Source organism: Tuber melanosporum (assembly GCF_000151645.1).
Source record: "Tuber melanosporum whole genome shotgun sequence assembly, scaffold_18, strain Mel28".
Taxonomy (NCBI): domain Eukaryota; kingdom Fungi; phylum Ascomycota; class Pezizomycetes; order Pezizales; family Tuberaceae; genus Tuber; species Tuber melanosporum.
The window spans coordinates 817,383-832,477 of NW_003298841.1; the positions used below are offsets into that span (position 1 = coordinate 817,383).

Genomic DNA, 15,095 nt, shown 5'->3' on the forward strand with positions numbered 1-15,095 from the left:
AGAGGAGCATATGCCCTCGCCCCTCCCCCCCCACCTTTCCCCACCATGCCGCCTCGTGAGTACATACTATGATCTCTAGGTTTTTAATCGCAGTATAATATTATTCTGTATGATAGGTGCTGTATCTTCAATGCATGAGTAGGCGCAGCCGCTAGTGCTAGTTTCAATAATTTGTTGTTATCCTGGTGGGGTAGTAGTAGTGGTAGGGTGCTAAGTTAGAACGCATAAACTATCATATGAATTTACAGTATCATACATATATGATACTTTCACCATATCTCACCCAAGCAGTAAAACTCGGCAGTCAAATTTTGCTCACAATCATGCAAACCCATAGGGATAAGACTTGGTAATTCTATCTATGATAACTAGTAGTAAGACTAAACCTACAGAAAGAACTCCGGCAGAAGTCACAAAGTCAATCAGCACCCTAGCAGAGCATGCATCGCACGACACTTACATATCGTATGATATCATACACACAAAAAAACAAAAACAACCTCTATCTTGCACCCATCCATCAATCAACCAATCGATCAATCGATCAACAAAACAAGCAAGCAAACAGGCGGTATAATATCAACGCAGGAACTTAGATAAAAACACGAGCGATTTAAAAACTACATATACCACCCACTAAGCAATGTTTTTCGCCCCCCTGGCCGCAAGCTTCTCCCTAAAGAAACGATTTATTCATCTAACCTTGAGTGGATCATGCCAACAGAGAGAGAGAAAAATAAAACTAAGAACAGGAGACCAAGAAAAATAATATAAAAGGAAATAACGAAAGAAAAGCCACTTTTGATCACGCCGATGAACATTCACAATTTAACGGGAGAGGGGGGGGAATGCAACCAGAGACGTGCTAATGATGATAGTATTGGTGGTGTTGAAGAGGTTTTTTGCTGCCTTTTCTGCTTAATTCTCCTACATTACCACGTCGTTGGGATTAGTGTCGTTACTATCGTCTTGTGCTATTTCGATAAGAGTTCCAGTTCCCATGAAGGCTCTCTTGGCCATCTCTTCTAGAGCACCCAGTTCCCCGCTCGACTCACACATCTCGCGGAAGAGGCTGTCTTTTTTCTGCAGGAGGTTGTGTGGGCAGTCGAATTCCTTGACCCCTCCTTGATCGAGAACGAGAACTTTGTCGTAGAATATGATCGAATTGAGACGATGGGCGATGGTGATAGTTGTGGACTTTAGCTCACGGATTGTTGCCTGGATTTTGGTGTCGGTTGAGTAGTCGATTGAGGCCGTGGCTTCGTCCATTAGTAACACTACTGGATCCTTAAGGAGCGCTCTCGCGAGACATAATAATTGCCTAAATCATACAGTTAGTTCAGCTTCGCAGTGTAAAGTTTGGAGAGGATATCCTACTTTTGGCCTTGGGAAAGGTTGTTCCCGGATTCAGAAATAGGGCTATGTAAATCAAGGAATACATTCTTATTAAGGGTAGAATCGTCTCCAGCGACCGGAGCAGCTACCTCTGGCACCTCATTGATCAACTGCACACGTTTCAAAGCATTGAAAACCTCTCCATCGGTATGGACACCGAAAGGATCCAGATTACTCCTGATTGTCCCAGTGAAAAGAGTAGGATCCTGAGGCACCATGGTGATGGACCGTCTAAGATCCTGCAGCCCAATCGTAGATATATCCATACCATCAATCACGATCTTACCGGTTTCCGCCTCCAAACTCCTGAATAATGCAAGTGCCAATGAACTCTTTCCAGCTCCAGTCCTTCCCACAATACCTACCTTTTCAAGTGGCTTGATGTTGAAAGTGACATTCTTCAGGACCAAATCCAAACCAGGGCGATAGCGGGTTGAATAGTTTTCGAAAGCTACACCACCCTTCTCAGGCCAAGTGCTTACTGGCCTGTTGTCAGGGATGATATCAGCAGCTTCTTGACCAACCTCAAGATACTCGCGGATTCGCTCGACTCTGGGGAGAAATAGTAGTTAGCATTGCTGAATGAGGTAGTCTTTAAAATACGTACGAATTCATATTTTGCTCATTCATAGCATAAAGTCGCACAAGCCATAGTATGTTATCGGTAAACGTGATGGCGTATGTTAGTGAAAGACCAGCCAACCCTGCGTCAATTTTGCCAACACTGAGAACCACAAAGGCTCCAGCAAAAAATGAGACCAATGCTCCGGCGATATCAACTCTAAAACCAAGCCAACGATTGCAAGCCCATAGGTAGAAGAAAGGGCGATGGTGGTTGTCTATCTTTGAGAGGTTATCCCTAACAAACCGCCTCTCATCACCATAAGCCCGGATGGTGGAAATTCCACTTAAAGTTTCACCAAAGTGTTGATACAGAGGGCTTCTCTGGATTGATTCCAATCGCTTCAAATCTCTTGAAGCTCTCAGGTAGAACGCACCAATCAACCAGTATAGCAAAGCGATGACCACCGCGGGGCCAAGGAACCCGGGTGTGATGAACGAGATCAGGATAGCAATACCGATCACTGATGCTAAAGAGTGAATCATGCCTAAAGCCACAGGTGCAACCTCTTGATCAACGGCTTCCATATCTTTAGAGAACCTATTGATAATCCGCCCAAGTGGTGTCGAATCAAAGAATCGAAACTTGGCCCTCATTACGTTATATAACAGTTGATTGTGAATATTCTTTGAGGCAATCAAGCTACCATAAAAAACGATAGCCTCTCGAAGGAACGAAACAAACGTATATGCGAAACCTATAAGCGCGTAGACCCCCAGATAATATACCAGGTTTATGTCATCGGTATTTTCGGCGATCGTGATAGACTCCGGTGAGGAGTTGTAGGAGAGTGGCCAAATGCAAGACCCAGAAGAGAAACAGCTTCCAAAATATCCGATAGAAGAAACAGGCGCATTGCGGGCACTGATGATCAACTCAGGAGACTCAACAGACTCATATCTGAGAGCCCATTCTCGAATCCAGACCGCTGTCCCAATAGAGCCAACCTGTTGCGCCAAAAAGGTAATTACGACGATGATCCAGTACCACCACGGGCCCATGGATCTAAGGTACAAATAATAAACTCTCCAATCAACACTACCAAGAGCTTTTGTCTCTTCTCCTGAAATCTTGTCTTTCTTGGCAGCAGACTCCTCCCCATTGGTGCTTGGCTTTGTAGGACTGGGTAATTGGATTCCTCCATTCATTGGAGCTTCACCAATAAAAGAGGGCACGCGGGAAGGCATTTGTGAATGCGGTTTGGATCTAATCCCCGACCTGAGAAGCTCGTCATTTCCAAGAGCTCCGGATGCGACAACGATATCCGGGCTGCCTTGCATTATTACTCGACCATTATCGAGCACTACTACGTGCTTGGCCTCCGGGACACAGAGGGCAACATTATGGGTAACCAAGATGCAAGTTCTGCCTGCCATTAGAGGACCCATGATACAATAGTCATAGATCCATTTCGACGTGTGAGAGTCAACCGCCTAAACTTTTGTTTAGCAAATATCCGAAGGGTTGGGGGTCTTGATGAACCTACGCTCAGACAATCGTCAAGTAGAATATGACTAGAGTTTGAGTATAATGCTCTAGCAAGCGATATTCTCTGCTTCTGGCCTCCTGATAGTGTTATACCTTTCTCACCAACCTCGGTCTCATCGCCATGATCCAAGATCTGCAGATCACGCTCCAAAGAACACGCTATTAGAACAGAATGGTATCTCTCTTCGTCATATGGGCTAGCGAACAGAATATTGTTCTTGATCGTGTCGTTGACCAACCACCTACCGAATTGTTAGCAACTTAATAGCTGCCGATCCATCCCAATATTCGAAACTTACGCTTGTTGTGCACAATATGCTACGGATTCTGTCAATCCCGTAACCGGATCTGGAATCAAATCTTCTCTACTGTGAGCTCCCGGGAGGTGTACACTAACCAAGTAAGCAAGTGATATTGCCAAGTCGCCAGATCAGAAAACACCTACCTTCCCTTGATATATGTCATTTCACCAAGCAACGCCATCAGCAAGGACGTTTTCCCAGATCCTGTCGGCCCAGCGATAACGTTCAGGTACCCCGGAGAAAATTCAATATTCAAATCTTGCAATTGAAAAGCCGATCCCATTCCCTTGTTTTTAATCTGTTTTCTATTGCCCCAGGAGAAAGTAGCATCCTTGAACCCGATCAAAGGAGCGTTAGGATCCACCTCGTCCGGCTGCTTCAGTTGATGATACTTTTCCGTCTCCTCCTCTGACAAATATTCCTCAACACGGTCGATGGAGACCTTAGTCTGCAAAACGTTGGTGACCATATCCGCAAGTTGGTCCAGTGGGACCCGAAGGACGTTGAATAACGACAACGCCGTAAACGCAATTGGAGAATCGAGTGTCTTCCCCTCGACTACTGTGTAACAGAGGAAACTAAGAAAAGTGATAACGATGGGAGACCCGTACCAGGAAGTAGCAGCCACAGCCCACAAGATATACCTGTTCCTTAGCTGTAAGAGCTCGGCGGACCTAGATTGACCTACGACTTGAGCAAACCGGGCTTCCCAAGCGAAAAATTTGATAACCCTAATATTCTGAAGCGCTTCGTTTGTGGTATGAATCCTCTCATCGGTAGCCGCCATGATCTTTTTCTGAATTTGACTGAATCGACTAGAGATGAAATAGTTGATGGGAAGGAGGAAAAACATAACAACAATTCCCGCAATTGAACTCCAGCCAAGGATCTGGTATAGAAGAACTACGGCTATCGCCACTTGTACCGGAACACCCGCAACCTAACTTGGTTAGTATACACTCCAGTCTCACGGGATCTGTAGCCACATACCAGGAAGTGTAGGTAAGCACAAACTTCTGCCACTTTGAACGAATCAACAGACATCAGATTGATGATTGCACCAGCATTTGCCTGCTCTCCATTGTCTTCAGTCGCAATAGCCTTGCCTTCACTATCCTTCTTTCCATCGTGTTTGCCTTTTGGTCCTAATGCGCGATCTGCCCCGGCCGCTGCTCTCCTTCTGAGAGTTTTTGCGTAAATCTCGCCAACAATCACAGAATGAAGACGGATACAGATCCTCCGACCGATGTAGAGAGCTTGGCCGCTACCAATTGCCTGGACAGTCGCAGTGACGAAAAGCAATACCACAAACAGCCATGCAACATTCTTAGGCGTATCCTCCGGCGACTTAACATACTGCAGGATGATTCGTAGCAGTAACGTAGGCGCAAAAGTAAACATCGAATAGAAAACCGCCCAAGCAGCCTGCACCGCAAGTTCGCGCTTAAAATGTTTTGCCAATGTCCAAGCCAGTGTATGCGCTTTTCTATTCAAACAATTAGTATCCAAACTCGTACTGCTTCACAGGTAATGTAACTTGCCTGGTTTGGCGATAAGTTGACAAAACTGTAACAGCGATATCATCATTTCGGAGATTCCAGACGTCGTGAAGCTCAAATGACTTCCAATAGCCCTTCCAAATCAGAGGGTCTACCCAACTAAAGCTTGCCAGAGAGAAGAGGGAGGCCAGCGGTTCTCGGGAAGGTTCAAGCCCATCCACAATCTCTTGAGTAACCACTTTATTCCCCGCACGGCTGGTCACAGCTATGACACACAGAACAGAGACCAAGACAAACCGAGTAACGATTAATGCTTGTGAAACAGCAGATTCCGGGTGAATCAAGGCAGAGCGGAAAGATACAGCGATCAGGAGGAAGTTAAGCATATACAGAAACGATGTATGATACCATAAGGGAGGCAAGTCGTAAGATGAGGAACCCGAGAAAACGAGTCGGAGAGTGGCAAGAACGAATATGTAAGACTATTTCCATTAGCCTTTATATTTCCGCAGTATTTAAAAAAAAATTCCAGACCAACCCAAGTAATCAGACTTGCCATGAAAGGCAATCTTTCAATATGCCTGATAGCTTCTGTGTTCATTGCGGCATCAGCAATGGAAATCCCCAACAACCCCAAAATCGCCAATTCCTCACAAACAACGAGCGCAATTTCCCCATGAGGTCTATCAATCTTCAACTCATGTACAGTAGTTCTGCTAATTGTATGTCGCAAACTCAGGTGCTCAGCAAATTCGTCATCATCTTCATCCGTATCTTCACCGTCGTCGCTATCATGCGTAGGCACTCCAACGGCATTCTCATAAATCGGAAGCTGGCGATACTTTTTTGAACGCCAGGATTTGATTTTCTTAGGCACCACAGAGGACAGGAGCCATAAGAGAGAAATTCCGACCAATGTTAAGGGTAATATGAATTGGACGAAACTGTTGCCCGGGCCCAAAATTAGCGCCGGTTAGCCACCCTCGAAAGCAATAATTTCATTGCAATAAAGAAAACAAAAATGAAAGATTAGGATTCTGCTTACACCCTCCTAACACAGAGCGTAAAATCGTCACCCCTCCAATAAGGTGGCTTGCATTGCAGGAAATGCATTCCGAGATAGATTCTCGGAGGATTGGTCGTGTTTGCTCAGATGAGGTGGATTAATCGATGTGAAATAACGGGCCGTCAACGCCAGGTTTATCAAAGACAGAGGGGGTTGAGGTTCCTGACCCACAAGTCTACCGAATTGAGAACCGGCGGTAACAAGGCGCAGGTGTTTGGGGGACGACAACGTAAGGTCCTTTGTTGTAAAGTGGTGAAGGGGGGAGGAAGTCTAAAAGCTTGTTGTTTTCGTCGTCCGAGAGAAGCGAAAGGAAAGAAAATCTTGCCCTTCTCTTCTGGTACTCCTCCCTCAGCTGTTTTTATAGCTTATTCTTCTTCTTCTTCTTCTTCTTCTTCACCAGTCCCAAAGAAGGTGCAGGGAGTCAGACAACGGAAGCCAGCCGCGAGTACAGTACTTGAAGTAGATTGCCGGTACAGGAGAGTAAGCCAAAGCGGAAAGGAAGAAAAGGTTATGAGTCTCTTTCCTTTTTAAAAAAAAGGTTGAGTCAGAAAAACGACAGGCGAACGAGGTAGGAGAAGGATCTTGAAGGGGTTTGAAGGAGGAAGACGTGAAAAAATAAATTATCATAGGATAAAGTCTATCATAGGATGGGGGTTTTCTAGAGTTACGACAGGACCAGCTACGATAGAGTTAACTCCAGACTTGAGACTTCAGCCCCCCACAATACTTCTCTGCCTTCACACCCATCCTCCTCATAGTGCTTGTACTGGTGATACTACGAGTATACTGATAATTTACAAAGCTCTTCTCGGTTCCCAGAAAAATGCCAACCTGCGCGCCGTAAAGCCGAGAGCGTGTTGAGGTTAATCCTAGGAATGCCGCCCACGTTCATCCATTCCCCCGCAGCGACAAATTTTCTTGTCACCAATGCCGTTGGCAGCTGGGGAAGACAGGAGAGAGTGAGGCACAGGGCGGAAGCGGATACCGTACCGGTATTTCTCTCATCCAGTGACTCGAGTACTCGAGTACTGTACTCGTATCATACCGGTAGCAGACACCCCTCCAAGACGTCATATCTCGGGTATGCGATCGCCATGCACTGCCTCACCAAATGAAAATGTCCCTTTCGTCTCTGTTCTCACCAACTTATTGTAGCCGAGACATGGTTTCACGCAAACTTAAACCATAGTTCAGCCTACGGTACTGTACAAGTACCGGCAGTTGGTTGCTGGTACAAGTACTCGTAGCAGGTAGGTCCCTTTCTTCCGACAGGTCAAAACAAGAGCCAGCTTTAGATTAGACCACAGTACCGGCACTCGGGTACTCGGGCAGCTTATCCTATATACACCGATAGGTTGGCTCTACAGTTTCTGGGCACCGTACTCAAGTACTCGTACCAGCACTGTAGAAATTGAGTGTCTGGCAGAGCATGAGTATCCAAGTACCGCGGTACCATACTCGAGTACAACTAGGGTCTCAGAGACCACCATATCCCGAGATGCGCCTCAGGCCTCCACTCAGGAATACCAAAGTGTATGTATAATACGTCGCTATCGCGCTCTGTGCCCCCCATTTTATGCTTATCGTGTCGGCTACGATAGAGCAGCATTTACGGGTACGGTACGGTACAAGTACTACACTCGCTTCCCTCAAATCTTTCCGAGTCTCTCTCCCTGGTGTTACCGTGACTCAAATCTTCATAAATTGTAGGTCCCACGTGATAGATGGCCGGAAAACCCCTCCACAAATGAGTTCTTACTGTAGAAACTCAATGGTTGGATAGCAACCACAGACTCGTTCTCGCCTTAAAACAGTTGAATTGAATGCCATAGCACACGGTAGCCTATGACATATCACTCTGATATCCCAGTCATTCTTATTGAAACCCTGAGCAAAAATACGGTATGCCAAACTAAATAAGGCCCTCCTCGCAACTTCGTATGTAAGAGTTTGATATCTCAAAACGGAACTCTATTCAGACAGGAGAGAAAAAGAAAAAAGTCTGTTAACGCAAGGAACTATCACCAGAACGCAGAAATCCCTCATAAATTATGTTCTAGGTCTAGCTACAGGTTCCCAAGAACCAAGTTTCGGCTTTGTCCTATTGCCTCAGTCAATGCCATCAATCTCTCTCGGTTTAAAAATCACTTAAAGGCACTCTGATACGCACGTGGAGTAAGGCTTATATGCACCCCGACTGAAAGTTAGATTGCCGAGGTGCTCTGATTTCTCCCAAGATCTAACTTCGTGCTTCAGAACAGGTTCGGCCCCAGGCGGTTTGTCGACCATATAAGCGAGCCAAGCATGCCTGATCTCTTTGTCAATTCTGGATACTAGGAAACGCAGCACAACTACCGGCATATATAGCCTACCATCCAGGTTCAACGTGCGAACTAAATTTTCGAAGACCTTGTCAGCAAATCTCCAACTCAAGAATGCACAAAACCCGCCGGTGAGAATGGCTCACGCATCGTATTCCTTCCACTCCTTGTAATCAACCCATTTTGTCCTCACTACAAATTATGGGTCATCAAATATCAGCTTCCAATCCTACCAACAAAAGTTTCCAAAATCTCCCACTCACACGGCAACTCTTCTTCGTTATTCTCATAGAATTTGTTTCCGGAACGATCTGTGCCAACGAGAGTTCCGGCCTTGGTATCACCTATAATATTGTTAATGGGATCTCGTTACCCCTACCCAGGTTGAGGGTTTTGTTATACCAATGCGCTATGGGGAAAAAATCAGTTAGTAAACGAGATGTCGCGAGATGAGAATCAGGGAATAGTAGAGGAGCATCGCACGTTCATCTGGTACACATATTGGCGGGGTCCGATTCGTAAGAGATACTTCAGGGTCCTTGTAAGTGTCGACATCCTTGCGGGTAGGCTAATAAAAGCCTTAAGCCTCTGGCGCCACTTGAGAATAGGAGAGGAAGAGAAGATATCATGGAGAGGGCGAAATACCTTATATGACGTGGGGTATCGGTCCGGGGCGGTTGGTGCTGGGAAGCGTGGTCATAATCCGGTGCGGCTTGCGGAAGTTACCCTCCCACAAGTGATCAGCACACGGACCATACTGGTACTGGAGGAAATTTATGCACTCGCTAGTTAGGTTTTCAATTGAGCCTCCAATTGAATTCTTGATTTTGAACCCTTTTGACAGCTACTACCGGTATGATACGGTATTCGTACTTGTACAGTACATCGAAGCTTCCTAACCAACCACCAAGAAAGTTTGTCTAATACCGCTACACGCTGGAAGCTATTCATGATAGTCACAACTCTTCGAAACTCCCTCCCGCGACCAGCAGTCCGCTTGACGCGCTGCCGTCTTTGCGCTCGTTCTCGAAGGTCTTTTTCATCCTCTAATTCAGCTTTGCATCCCACTGCTCCCATCTCCGCTCTCACCCCCCCGATCCTAGGATCTCTCACTGGGGAGCTAGATAAACTCGCTCCTAGATTTGAGATTCGGGCAAACCAAATATGCGTTATAAAAACCCCCAGCGAATTCTATTCAGCTCTTAAGGTAATTGGTTAGTCCCGAATACTTGTATGTAATCATCATGGTATAAGAGCACCCAATTGACCTTATGAGGTAGGATCGGATATTGAAAGCTGAAAGACGGATCTTTTTATCCACATTATATATTGGGAAAACGGAGCATGAGCTTGTACGCCTTCAAGACCCCCAAGCCCGCCTGCCTACAAACATTCTCTGACGACCGATACTTCAAGATTGATATACTGAGAGAAGCGCTTCGCCGTCAGCCTAAGCTGAAAGTTTCAATATTGTCTGATGCATTAAGAGGGACCCGTGAAACCCCAAATCCATCTTGTGCATCACTCCTGGTACCTTTAATCTCTGAGTTTGGTGCAGACCGGGTGGAAATTCGGATGTATCACACGCCAAATTTGAAGGGATTAAAAAAGAAGATAGTACCCCAGAGGCTCAATGAGGGATGGGGTTTGCAGCACATGAAATTATATGGTATCGATGATGAGATTATCATGTCTGGGTATGTCGTCTTAGCTAATTTCCATATTCCGTATAGCTTCAGCTCATCTAAATGGTAGGGCGAATCTCTCAACAGACTACTTCACCAACCGCCAGGACAGATACCATATATTCTCCTGCCCAAACCTGACAGGTTACTTTGCTGGAATACACCACGCTATGTCTTCAATTAGCTACAATGTTCTCCCAGGTCCCAAAGAGCAAGGAGGATACGCACTCGAATGGCCAGAATCCAATCCAGCTCCGATACCTACGGAAGAGCCCAAGGAATTTCAGATCGCAGCAACTTCCCTACTCGCACCTTTGATAAGGCCGAAACTTACCCCTACCAAATCACCTTCGTCCACCCCTAAAACCGTTGTATACCCACTTGCCCAATTTACTCCCCTTCTCTACCCGCAAGATACTTCGACGGAGCACCCAGCACTATCTTCAGTTCTGCGGCTCTTATCCAGTGATGCTTTTGCCGATTCAAGGTGGGTCTTCACCGCCGGATACTTCAATATCCATACGCAACTTAAGAAGTTGTTATTAGCCTCCAAGTCAGTAGAGGGGATAGTTGTGACAGCTGCGCCGGAGGCGAACGGTTTTTACGGTAGCAAAGGCGTATCCGGGATGTTACCAGCCGCATACACTTTAATGGCAAGGCGATTCCTGGACGATGTAATAAAAGTGGGAAAGGGTGACAAAATTCTATTGAAGGAATGGAGGAGAGGTACGATTGGGAAGGATCCGGATGCTTGGACCTATCATGCGAAAGGTATTATTATGACCCGACGTGATATGTGGATAGGCATCTAATCAGACAACTAGGCGTTTGGATATCATTGCCCAATGAAGACGACCCGAGTATCACACTTATCGGTTCGTCAAATTATACAAAAAGATCTTATTCTTTGGATTTGGAAATCGATGCACTAGTGGTAACGGAAGACGAAGGGTTAAAAAAGGCATTGGGTGAGGAAGTCGCTTGGTTGCAAGATAATGCTCGTACTGTCACGATGCAAGATTTTGAGAGGACGGAAAGAAGAGTTTCCTTGAAAGTGAAGTTAGCGTTGTGGATCGTGAAGGCTATCGGAGGGCAGTTGTAATGGTATTGTACCACAAAAGTTTATTTTTCCAATAACCCGTGATAACCGCTTGTCTGTTGAAGTTAACGTTTCTTAGAACTGTGTCTCTACACCTGTTATATCATACCCGAAAACTGTAGATCATTGACCCTTGATTTTAATATTTCTAGGCGCGCTATATCGCTGTAATACCTCACTGAGGCTAAGCCTCTTATCCGGCAATCTCAAGATACCCCAAACCCTTATGAGGGCTTCGGGCTTCCATTTTTCGTCCAGTGCTCTTCGGACAATGATCGAGATTGATGTTAAGTTGGGACTGTTTTTCCGTTTAGGGCTTACCCTCCCCACCACACTCAAAGTGGCTTGGCATACCGCACACAAGCAAACCTTCCGCTGCAAATCTTTAACATCTCGCGGCCGCGACGATAATACACCAACACCAGCAACAGCAACACTTTTCCCAAATTCAACGAACCAGAACTCGCGATGGGAAGGCAAGTCGATACCTCCACCGCTACCGCCGACGACAATTTCGAATTTTGGGCTAATAAACCTGGGTATCTAGAGTCATCCGTAATCAGAGAAAGGGTGCCGGGTCTATCTTCAGTACGTTTCCTAGAATCCTTAGGTTTGTTGAAGTATAGGAAAATCAGCGCTAACCCATCGAACAGCTGCCCACACCAGGCTGCGAAAGGTACAATACACTCGGCCGATCAAAGACCGGCCGGAACCATTGATGCTGACTGCAACATTCGGTATAGAACCCTGCCAAATTCAGAACCCTCGACTACAGTGAGCGCCATGGCTACATCCGCGGTGTTGTGAAGGATATAATCCACGACCCCGGTAGAGGAGCCCCCCTTGCCAAGGTTGTCTTCCGTGACCCTTATCGTTACAAGCTTCGCCATGAGACGTACAGCCCCCATATACTACTACCATAAGCTCTTAGGCTGGTCGCTGATTTTGATTGGGGAATAGTTTTATTGCCAACGAGGGAATGTACACCGGGCAATTCATCTACGCCGGAAAGAAGGCCTCTCTTAGCATTGGAAACGTCCTTCCTCTTGGATCCATGCCTGAAGGTACCGTCGTCACCAACGTTGAGGAAAAGACTGGTGATCGTGGTGCGCTCGGAAGGACCTCTGGTAACTACCTCACCATCATCGGACACTCACCCGATGAAGGAAAGACCCGTATCAGGCTCCCCTCTGGTGCAAAGAAGGTCGTTCCCTCTGCTGCCCGTGGCATGATTGGTATTGTCGCTGGTGGTGGAAGAACCGACAAACCTCTCCTTAAGGCTTCTCGTGCTATGCACAAGTACAAGGTTAAGAGGAACAGCTGGCCCAAGACTCGTGGTGTTGCAATGAATCCCGTCGACCATCCTCACGGAGGAGGTAACCATCAACATATCGGAAAGGCCTCTACCATCTCTCGTTACGCTTCGCAAGGTCAAAAGGCTGGTCGTAAGTGCTTCTTAGGAAGGAGACCTCCTGGAAAGAGATGTCAGCTAATTGGCCTATCTAGTTATTGCCGCTCGTCGTACTGGTCTCCTTCGTGGCACGCAAAAGACCAAGGATTAAACGTAATTGGGGTTTGTTACGGTCTTCTGTTTTTTTGTTGGTTGGGTTCTTTTTCTTTTTCTTTTTCTTTCCTTCTATACAAAAGGGGATGCCTAGGGATTGGGAACAAAAAAAAAAAAAGGTTCAAAACAAATCCATGGTTACATATCCCTCGGGGAAATGCGTTTTTGCATCGTCATATGAGGACGCCACGATTTTCACAACCCAAAAGTTCGGGCTTGTTACACCCGCGGATGCTGTTGGATTGGTTTCTTCTGATTTTCTGGTGGGCTAGCGTAGATGATGGTATGGAGATGGGAAGGTGGGGCGTTGGTTGTTTGTGGATAAACTCGAGTACAGGCATGATGAGAGTCGCACACCTAGACGAGAGAATTCGATATGAACAAGCACCCGGCACCAAGAAACCGGAATCACCCTCCCAAATGCGAAAAAAATGTACCCAAGTCTAATGCCGGTAGCAGGGTATTATCGTCGTAGAGGAGAAATGGCGTCTTGAGCCTAGTCTATTTCGCCCCGCGAGTGCCTTGAACGGGGTGAGGGGAGGCGTATTACTCTACTCTACTCCAAGAAAAGAGGCCGAAATTATCTTATCCGATAAGCAAGATCTCATGTAATATTACGACAAAATGCCGAAGGAGCGTCGTTCAAGTGAGCTAATTCATTTCGAGGTTTTTTTTTGGCCAGACCTCCGCCATGTCTTCGTGAGGAATGTGATACCCGGCGTTTTTCTTTTCGGCCCTATTTGGCATGCCACAAAAGCGGAGCCTTTCCTACTTTTATAGCGCTTTTTTCTCAAACAGTGGGTTGTTTGGCGCGCCAGAAAAATGGAGTTTTTTATTTGGAGCCTCGTAATTTAAGTTTTTCCAGTTGTATATATTACGGGTGGGACCATAAAAGTACTCGTATCCGGCAATAAGTATCTGAAAACCGGGGGCATAAGACCAGGGGGATGGCCAGGGTATGACAGGGATTGTGGAAGGGATTAACTAGTATGTGTTTTGCTGTCCGGTAGGATATCAGAGGTCAAAGCAAAGATATTGAGTCCTATTAAACGTGACATGAGAATAGGAGGTAGAGAATTGTATGTGAAATCAAACACCTGCTTTACATCACGATACAAAAAAGTACCAAAATGCCGGTCAAGACCCATGAGACATCCTACAAGCAGAGATGCACCATCCAAGGTCTTCGATTTGAGGCAAAGTGGACCTATGAACAGATTGCTGATAATCAAAATGTCAGTATTGGAACCGCCTAGAATATTTGCCATGCTCCTGCGACTCCTAAAAAGAGAAAGGATCATCCGGAGAAGCTTGATACACCGACCAGATATCAATTAATTCAAACTGCGACCCTCAATGCTGAAAATAGACGAAAACCGATGCTCGAGATTGCCAAAATCTGTGGTATTCAAGCCTCCGAACGCACACTACGGAAAGCCTGGAAGAAGGAGGATTATGGGCGACGTGTTGCTCAAAGAAAGGTTTTTCTTACAGTTCCAGTGAAGCAAAAGAGACTAGAGTTTGCTTCCGATCACCAGAATTGGGCTCGAGAAATTTGGAGAAATGTACTGTGGACTGACGAGGGTTACGTTTAGTTGGGAGGAGTTAAGGGTCATGTTTTCATCACAAGGAAGCCTGGCGAAGAATACATAGAGGACTGTATTGTGCCGAAGTTTAAGCAAGAAACCTCGGTCATGATTTGGGGAGGGGTTTTAGGAGGAAAGAAAATACCACTAGTCCTGTGGGAGAAAGAAAACTGGGGTACAATCATAGCACAAGCTTATATTAATCATGTACTTACACCAGTCTTGTATCCATTTTGGTATTGGGAAAATCATGCTCGACATTAGCAGACAAAGATTTGGGTCATGGAGGATGGAGTCTCAGCACATCGAGCAAAACTTACCAAAGCTACCCGGGAATATTACCAGATATCCTCTCTTGTTTGGTCCCCTTCATCACCAGACTTGAACACGATTGAGAATATTTGGTATATTCTTAAAGATTGTTTAAACAAGCGCTCTGTTCGTCGTAAAGGCATTCAAGAGTTAAAA

General features: G+C 45.9%; 4 protein-coding genes; 2 read left to right on the forward strand and 2 right to left on the reverse strand.

The window, feature by feature from the left end:
• Positions 1–335: 335 nt before the first annotated feature.
• GSTUM_00005225001 (uncharacterized protein) lies at positions 336–5,907 on the reverse strand (the record flags this gene model as incomplete). XM_002837235.2 has 15 exons in its annotated part: positions 336–1,321; positions 1,378–1,442; positions 1,512–1,947; positions 2,003–2,358; positions 2,524–2,784; positions 2,866–2,881; positions 3,008–3,129; positions 3,193–3,243; positions 3,304–3,450; positions 3,504–3,747; positions 3,805–3,897; positions 3,951–4,747; positions 4,798–5,317; positions 5,370–5,788; positions 5,845–5,907. 15 exons carry the CDS (start codon positions 5,905–5,907, stop codon positions 928–930), a joined length of 3,984 nt encoding a protein of 1,327 aa, XP_002837281.1. The 3' UTR covers positions 336–927.
• A 2,262-nt stretch (positions 5,908–8,169) lies between these two features.
• GSTUM_00005226001 (uncharacterized protein) lies at positions 8,170–9,449 on the reverse strand (the record flags this gene model as incomplete). XM_002837236.2 has 8 exons in its annotated part: positions 8,170–8,473; positions 8,543–8,680; positions 8,745–8,765; positions 8,840–8,885; positions 8,957–9,037; positions 9,177–9,261; positions 9,339–9,376; positions 9,428–9,449. The coding sequence occupies 8 exons, from the start codon at positions 9,447–9,449 to the stop codon at positions 8,422–8,424; spliced, it is 483 nt and encodes a 160-aa protein (XP_002837282.1). The 3' UTR covers positions 8,170–8,421.
• Positions 9,450–9,642: 193 nt separating this feature from the next.
• GSTUM_00005227001 (uncharacterized protein) lies at positions 9,643–11,480 on the forward strand (the record flags this gene model as incomplete). The annotated part of the gene is made up of 5 exons (XM_002837237.1): positions 9,643–9,900; positions 9,974–10,045; positions 10,110–10,390; positions 10,449–11,149; positions 11,203–11,480. The coding sequence occupies 5 exons, from the start codon at positions 9,643–9,645 to the stop codon at positions 11,478–11,480; spliced, it is 1,590 nt and encodes a 529-aa protein (XP_002837283.1).
• A 268-nt stretch (positions 11,481–11,748) lies between these two features.
• On the forward strand, positions 11,749–13,423 carry GSTUM_00005228001 (60S ribosomal protein L2; the record flags this gene model as incomplete). XM_002837238.2 has 7 exons in its annotated part: positions 11,749–11,957; positions 12,025–12,065; positions 12,131–12,153; positions 12,221–12,372; positions 12,438–12,831; positions 12,877–12,922; positions 12,984–13,423. The coding sequence occupies 7 exons, from the start codon at positions 11,749–11,751 to the stop codon at positions 13,037–13,039; spliced, it is 921 nt and encodes a 306-aa protein (XP_002837284.1). The 3' UTR covers positions 13,040–13,423.
• Positions 13,424–15,095: the final 1,672 nt, after the last annotated feature.